This window comes from Opisthorchis viverrini (genome assembly GCF_000715545.1).
Source record: "Opisthorchis viverrini unplaced genomic scaffold opera_v5_150, whole genome shotgun sequence".
Classification (NCBI taxonomy): Eukaryota; Metazoa; Platyhelminthes; class Trematoda; order Opisthorchiida; family Opisthorchiidae; genus Opisthorchis; species Opisthorchis viverrini.
The window spans coordinates 913,366-921,763 of record NW_008751806.1 but is presented as its reverse complement, the minus strand read 5'-3'; the positions used below and the strand labels follow the sequence as shown (position 1 = coordinate 921,763).

The 8,398-nt window shown below is 43.1% G+C and overlaps 2 protein-coding genes across 2 annotated transcripts in view; one reads left to right on the top strand and one right to left on the bottom strand.

Annotated features, from left to right (window-relative positions):
• T265_14163 (hypothetical protein) overlaps positions 1 to 3,611 on the bottom strand; it is a gene marked incomplete at both ends in the record, with an annotated part of 41,919 nt that extends 38,308 nt beyond the window's left edge. The window contains one exon of the mRNA XM_009172296.1: positions 3,392 to 3,611. Within this exon, the coding sequence (XP_009170560.1) occupies positions 3,392 to 3,552 (161 nt within the window). The remainder of the gene's footprint in view (positions 1 to 3,391) is intronic.
• T265_06893 (hypothetical protein) overlaps positions 1 to 8,398 on the top strand; it is a gene marked incomplete at both ends in the record, with an annotated part of 39,908 nt that overhangs the window by 6,409 nt on the left and 25,101 nt on the right. The window lies entirely within an intron of this gene.

The window sequence follows — 8,398 nt, the reverse complement described above, 5'->3', positions numbered from 1 at the left end:
TATACATGTATCGCGATATTTCAAATATCGTAGCGACTGAAACATGAGGCGGCCTGGTGCAGCACATTCAGTTGCCTGAGAACACCACAAACGAGGGATTCAGCTGGGTTCCAGGTGAGTCTCTCGAAAGAACCGAATTAGTTTTCAGATGATATTATATTAGCATTCAACATTGTTTGTCCTTTCTTCAGTTGTTGGTCTTTAGACGCGTGTTTCCATACCAAAATTTTCACATACGATTCGTCTCTGGTTTTAAAAGGGGCCGTTCCTCTCTTTTATCTCGTATTCTCTTGTTACCTTTTCGCATTCGTCGCTTGCATTCACTAGTTGTGTTTGAGAACATGCTCTTCAAAAATAAGTGATAATATTAGTAAAAGAGATCACGAGGATTTTCAATGTTGTTGGTGTGGTCCGCGTTGCAAGAAATATCAAATGATCGACATCAGTGGCTTTCTTGGTGTTGGTCTCTATCCACATTATCTGATTGTGCGCTTCGAGGTGTAGACACCTTAGAATGCTCGCGATGAACTAGCACCAGATTCCTCTCTCACCTTCTATTTTCTATTCTTTTTAGTTGAGGATTCAAATGTACACAAATGAACCGTGTGATTGTATAGCAGTGAAGCATGTGCATACCCGCATTCCGGAATTTATCAAAAGACAGGCTACTACTCACTATTATTCAGTAGCTCGCGTGTTCAAGACTCCCTACTGAAGTTTCGCGTGATGTGCAGTGCTAAAGATTCTCAGTAAGGGCTCACAGTACTTTCCGAGCTTTTCGGTATAGATTGGCTTCATTTACAGGACGAAATTTACGTAGAACCACTACATCAGCATTTTGCTGAAAAGCTTGCATCTGCAATGATCTTTTATTCCAAAATGGAGTGAAGGTTCGATGGGTGTCCCATAGATATGTTAATCTCAGTAATTCTTATCCATCTTGAACTTCCGAGCTTTCTGGCATGCATGTTGACGCGTACTCATTTACATACTAACTTGAAGGGCGGGCATTCCTTTCAGGCTTCGCCTCTCAGGTGAGCTGCGGCGTTCCGCAGTCAACCGAAGGTCTGATATACAGTGTAAAACTTAGGAAATTAAACAGAATGGCGCATCATTAGCGCGCTCAATCGGTAGACTACGTTTATCAAGTCAGCTGTAAATAACTGAATGCTTGGGACCCAGAGTCTAAGCGAGTTGGGGTCTGGAGGCCTCCAGAAGTCTGGAGTCAGAAGACTCTGTCAGGGTTCACACATACGACAGCCATTAGTCAGCATGGTCTGCACAACGCTAGCCACACAGTTTTGTAGGAAATTAGAACAGAACACCACATTATATTACAAGGCATACAAAACAACTTTGAGATAGCCAAGAAAATCAACACACAATTCAGTATAGCAAACCAGCGATCTATTTAGTATTCCTATATCGTTGAGTCTTGGTGCTTCGCTCGGGTGGCAAAAATGCTGTCTGGCACCCATCGCCTAGTGTACAGCCTTTTTAGCTACTCACAACTATATTATCATTTATTTTTGAAGAGCATGGTCACAAACATAAAAAGGGAATGCAAGCGATGAATGCGAAAGAGTAACAGGAGAATATAGGAGAAAAGAGAGAAACGTCTCATACGAAATCATGTCAAGGACAGTGCCAGTCTAATGAGGTGAATCCCAAAGTATGTAAAGATTTTGGTATGGAAATACGCGTCTAAAGACTGACAACCGAAGAAAGGACAAACAATGGTGAATGCTGTTCAAGGGGTGGTAGGCGCTAGCACAGTCAAGACTCGCACATCAAGCACAAAGTGTCCGTCATACTGGGTCTAGTGTGAGAGTAAATGGCAAAAATGTACATTCAACGCCATGTGCCACGCATAAAAGTGTCATAAGTACGCAGAGAGCCCACAATGGTAAGTAAACACAAGCCACCGACTGTGACCTTAGGAAGTCCCAATTCAATAACAGCCTTAGCGGATTGAGGAAAGCAGATTCCTCGATAAGAGATTATCATCGGTTGGTGGACCAAAAAGTCGACATCACAACCGATTGCATGTAGGGCTGAGATTATGGCGAGGGAATATTCGTCAGCACCATACTTCTGCTTCTTCTCATTCCACACAGTCACTCCGCGCCCATCCGAGACTATGCTGACGTCTATTACAGTTGCTCGGTGATCTCGAACAGCGATTAGGTCAGGTTTGATGAAGGACGTCGAAGTAGGTGCTCTCAACTCCTCGAAGACGGTTTATCGCAGTCAACACAGACGTTTTCCGAGTTCCCTTGTAACCCGATTATGACGAGCACATCGGGTATCATGCGTGTTCCAGTAGGATTGCAAAATATGCACTAAACTCTCCGGTTGGCCACAGTTTCCACGGCATAAAATCGTCTGGCTAGCTTGCTTACACACTATTTACTTGCTCACTCGCTTACCTACTTGCGTAATCACTTCAGTGGTCCGATGTGCACACATGTATACCTAGCCACATTCGTTTGGCCACACCGCTGTTTGACCTCAACGGGACACCCAGATGTGACCTGGGGGCGGATGAACCTTGCATTCAGACAGCTTGTCACCGGTAATGTACATTCCCTGCTGTTCGGTCGAACTGATTTCCTGCATGTCAGAACAGCAGCTAACAGGGAATCAATTACAAACTATTATATTCCCCTATGGAAACACAAAGCAAAACCTCATCCATATTCTGGAGTCAAAAGCGATTTCTTATTCGGCCTTGCCCCTCCAAAAGGTTTTTACAATAGGGAACATTCTGTGGAGGAAATCATTTTCACGACAGGTTGTTGTTGTTGCAACTTTCCTCCAGCAAAGAACCCCATAGAAAGGACAAAGTTAAGTGAAACCGATGAATAAATAGTGCAAATAGAGGGCGGACTTTTTGAACCGAAGCGGTGTTGGTATCAGTTCAGTTATCAGTACATATGGGTGCATACGCAGGATAGTGAATATAGGGTACATTCCTTGACTCCAGTCAGCTTCTGTTTGGAAAGATATGATCGTTACACGACCGACTGTCGCATTCGGTCAATCCTCAGGCAATCTGATTGCGATTCAAATCCTGTCGTCGTTATTTTTAAGTTCACCATCCATTTGGCGCCAAATCACAAATTTCCGAAATTAAATTCGGATTGTATGCCTATCTTTGAGTTGATGAACTACATGCCATTGAATGCGATCACTATGACAGAGACAATGGGAAAAACGGCACTTTCGTACAAAAATCCTTTCAGTTTGCATTACCATACCACTTCGTGTAGTCAACAATAACCTGTCACTTGACAAATAAAATCGCCGTCAAAATACTCGTGTACTACTGTTGAGAGCACTTAAGTAGACGGTACATATCAAAACCAGCCATACAAAAAGACGAACTCACCTTCCATTCCACTCGAAATACAACGGGCGTTTTAACTGGTCGTAGTTCTTGAACCACAGTCCAGAAAAGTAAGGCACAATAATCTCATTCAATAGGAAGCACGAATAAAATGCAGTCCCTATCCAAAACCAGTATTCCGGAGTGCATTGATCGTTTGTCATCCCAAATGCTTCGAGATGACAGACTGAACCGAACCGAAATGTCGATTGTTAGTCCAAATTACTGAGCCGTAGGCATTATCGGATTGTCACTGACTATGAGACACAGTAGGCGTGAGACACACAAGGTCACGCGATTGATGTCGACATTTATGAGTTCACAAACAGACGCACACACAAAGCATCCCACATTCTGATTGGCTGGATCGACATTAAGCTGGTGGAACTTACTCGGTATTGTATTAGTTGACAATCAAATTATTCGTTTGCAAGATTTTTGCCACAGTAGTTCCGAGCAATCTCAAATCCAACGGTTTGCGTCCATCTGTGAGAAGAATAGGAGGCAGGCCTCGCTGTAGGATTTAAAACCGAAAGAAATGTTTATATTTCTCGGTACGTCTGAAATCACGTGCATTCACCCTGTCCCTACTGCACTCAGTCACGTGGTAATGGATGCGAGTGACGCGTTCTATCAGGTGTTCAGTTCCATGGGAATTTCTACTGACAGTAGGGAGGATACCCATCACGTGAGCGGTCCGAATCTTCACTGAATACTAACAGTTTCGACGATTCCACTGTATTCCAATGTCCAACTCCACAATACCGCGACTCACCAGAACCTGTCAGTAAGAACCGGGACCGAAAATTGGGCTTCTGAGTGGATTCATAAACACCGAATTTCGTCAGTTTTGAAAACTGAGTGCATCCTGTATTTTTTAATAGCACTTCCAAAGTCACGTCTCAGAATGATTGAAGAGGAAAAATAACTTCACAAGATCAGTGGAACTTTCATCTGAAATGTTGTCACTCGAGGATCCAATCAGCACACGTAACCGTGTGATGTGGATCCCGTGACTGAAGGCTGAATGGCCCTATATCCTACCTAATTGCTAGTTAACTACACGGCTGATCAGACGTTCGTGGCCGAAAGTTCAAGTGTTCAAACTGATCGTCTGCGGGTTGCCGGCTCGAGAAACCATAGAGTTTAGTAAAATATGCACCGCTGACGACTCCCAAATCGGATGAAACAGCTGTTTACTGTTTGCCGATGTTTCGGTCTTACGAGAAATAATCTCCATTACAGTGGGCTACACCTGTTCTAATATCTGAAACACAACTGTGAAACCTAAAAGACGGTCAGCCAGAAGGCTTCGGCCCCTCATGGAATAAAATACGTCTTACTATTGTAATGGGCAAAGCAAAGCGGGTTTGGGCTTACATATGACAGGAACATTACTCCGGAGAAGCACTCCTAATTTCTAGGCAGAAAGCTATTTCAGTTTTCTGCTGTCGCAGACATTTAATGTAATCCCCGAGCTAATAATGGGTGAAATGGTGAGTGTGAAAAAAATTATAACGGAAGACTTTCACAGAACTCTAAAAGAATCCACCTTGAAGCGTACACCAAAACGTTCATATGTAATGTGAGTTGACGAAAATCAATAAACCGCTTCATCGCCATGGTTAAGCGGTGCCGCATTGTCTGCAACACTTGATCCCAGTGGTCAAAGTGCGAACTTACTGCACGAAAGGTCGGTGGTTCGAACCCAACCTTTGGATCTCGACGGCTTCTGTCTAGACCTGGATAACCTGACAGTATCTCAGCTGTCGTTTTTCTTTTGAGTGGCAAGGCAGTTAATCACCGGAAGGGTGTTACAACCGAATGGTTGATTTCATGTATTCTTCAGCACGAACATAACTGTTCCTCCGGAGCAGTGTCATGTGAGAACACATGGAGAGAGATTTTCCAGGTTTTATAAATCAAAGGATGTGTTGCAACGCATGGCCAAAGAATACGATAAAAGCGATGTGATTCAAATCCGACAATTCCACTCGGCATCTGGAGACTATGGAAGAAGGACGATGAAATGAACTGATAGCTATGAGCTTATCTACGGATGTCTGGACAAAGCTGTCACTGCCTAGTTTGAACTTATTAGAAGAGTTTCTAAGATTAGCCTTGTTCGGTCATGTTTTGAGTTGGTTGGCTTCTGGGTAAACTGACCAATCGGTCTTCAGTACATCAAATTCACAGCCCACCGACTCGAAGACAATTTTGCAAGTGACATCCTATGAATAGTTGGGCAGCTAGGCATCAGAATACCGACGAACTCAACAAAAATTTTTGCTCAGTGTTCAAAGGAAAACCATAGTCAAGTGAACTGAAATCCAGTTTGCTCCAGTCGAATGATTGCGATGGAGAGACGTTGGCAGAGGAGTCCGCATTTGGTAAGAACCTCACATTGAAAGCTATCACAGTGATTGAGAGAGTGACAAGAGATGATCGGAAATTTCTTTCAATATATGTAGACCAGCTAGGCAACCAGTCCGTTTGTTGTATTCGTCCCATAGGTGACACAGTAAGTGGCCAGATAACATGGAATGGTGAACCACATAAATTTCGTATAGAAAAGATATTGTTTATTCCTGTCGGATGACACACATCTCACCTGGACAGAATACTCGGTGTCGGATACAGCAGACTACTTCTCCAGTTTTTTTTATTTCCTTGATTTCCGCGAAGGCTACTTCGCTCTGGTATTAACCAAGTTCTCGAGATCTTATTCAGTCAGGATCGTGGGATCTTCCAATTAAAAAGACTGCCAGCGATGAGTTGGACGGGAGGAGATTGCAACCGGTCAGGTGACATAGATCTTAACATTCAGGATTATCATTAATATGCCACTGGCTAGTATTCTGTACCATAGACAGAAGGACCAGTGTGTCGGTGAAAAGGTGTCGGTGAAGCTGCACGCGACCTTTTGAAATTACACAACACTTTGGATTAGCTCCGAAAATTGCTTTCTGCCATCTTGTTTTGATTCACGAAAACAGGGAAGGATATCGACCCAATTAGGACACGTCTGGATACTTGCCCACGGGATTAGGAGTGCGTCCAGGCTTAACGCTAGATGAGAAGAGTGCCCATCGATATTGATCCATTCTACCAATCCATACGAAAAAAGCCTTAGTTAATGGCTGAACTTCTAGTTGAGTTGGAAACCAAAAAACAGAGCAGTATCGAATGGATCAATCCAAATAAAGGGAGAAAACTGCTCAAAATAGCCGATCAAACGAGGAAAGGGTAGATGACAACGCGACGAGCAAACAGGCCCCTCAGAACACAAGCAGAAAAGCTGAACTAAAGGCATTCAGTGAACCGATCAAGAAAACGAGTCAAAAATTCAATATTTATCCCAATCAGACCGATCAAGTTATGTGCAACTAACTATTTAAAGTAGAGATATTGAACATGCCTTGGAAACCATAGTAACGTAAGCGTATAAGAGGGAGGCTACCCATTCCACCATGCATTCAGTGGTGACGAGAATATTTCAAACCACTTGTGAGATCTCGCAAAAAAAACAAGGTTTCCAACTTCCACAGTGAACGACAATTGATCCGGTCGTGCACTGATCCAAAAAAAATACATTAGGTGTACAAATTAGATGGCATGGCATGGCCAAATATGGTTGCATTTTTATGTATAGGGTGGCTTCTGCGTCACACAGCGTTCGTTGTACGATGGCATCAGTTCATCCGTATTATGAGCAAATTGTAGTCCCCCGGTGGGAGGTGATAGTAATCGCATACAAAACAAGCATTTATAGCTTCGGTAAAGGTTGGAAGCTGGTTGAGGAAAATTGTTGAATAGCTTGATGTTTTCTTGAAAAAAGTACATAGGGTGAAATGGTCGGATTTCTCCAGGGTTCCTTTAGTTCTGGTGGTGTTGAGTACAATTCTGCATTTGTGACACTGAGTAAAGCAATTAGTCGGTTGCATTGGGGTTACAGAGAGGAGAGCGAATACCAGTGGCTCCATGCGGTGCTACATTCCGCTAGAACAAATGTCTCTAAGCACCTTTGATCAAAGTCCAATCCTTCTTTACAGTATAATCCAACACCTCAAAAAAGCCAAAAATAGAAAATATTGTGTATTTCATTCTCATTGGTGCGTGTATCTTCACCTTGTGGGAGTTAGTGGTGAAGGAAATGAGAAAAAATCTATCCTCGTGTATGTTCGCTCACAAAATTGTGCATTTCCGGATAAAAACATGATGATTCAGCTAAATTTATTTAACTCTTATTGTCTCTCAAAAAGCATTGAGCAAAATTTAAAATAGGTTTCGATCCAGATGCCCCTCAAACCGCGATTAAGTTATTTAGAACTCCTTGATTATTTACTGTTGATCCGTAGAAGCCTCGGAATATAACGGGTTACTCGTGAGTAGTTGAGTGATCGGTGTGATTGGCGCCTACAGTACTCATTCGAACAGTCTCTTCCATGTCTCGGCGTTTGTTCGGGTTTGTTCTTAATGGGCCTGAGCTTAGCTTTCATTAGGGCAGCGAGTGCACTTGGCCATTCCCCTGAACTCCGACATAACTACGTTCTCACCACTCCACCGCACATAGACGTAACTCCCTACTTACCGAATCGACGCTAATCTAATGCGAACTGACGATGTTATCCCGATTGGCGAAGAAACGCTTACAAGTTCAGAAGGCACAAAACAGCTGCTCTCTTCATACCGTCACTAATTACCAGATCACTCTTGCGCTTCGCCGCCCGTTTTCTTCGCAGATTTTTCCATGCCATTCCTTCCATATCCTTCATATGTCACCTAAATCTGATTTATTTCGTCGCGTGGACCGCATGATTTATTTAGCGTTGTCAGGCCCGTAGCTTTGCCATGGTGATAACAATTTCGTCATCAAAGTGTTTATACCCCACGTATTTGTCGTTTCACGATAAATGTGTTCAACCATAACCGTTCGAACGTGACTCAAACACAATCAATAATGGGTTAAGTAATCAGGGTAACATTTACGTGACATTACCAAGGGGATAC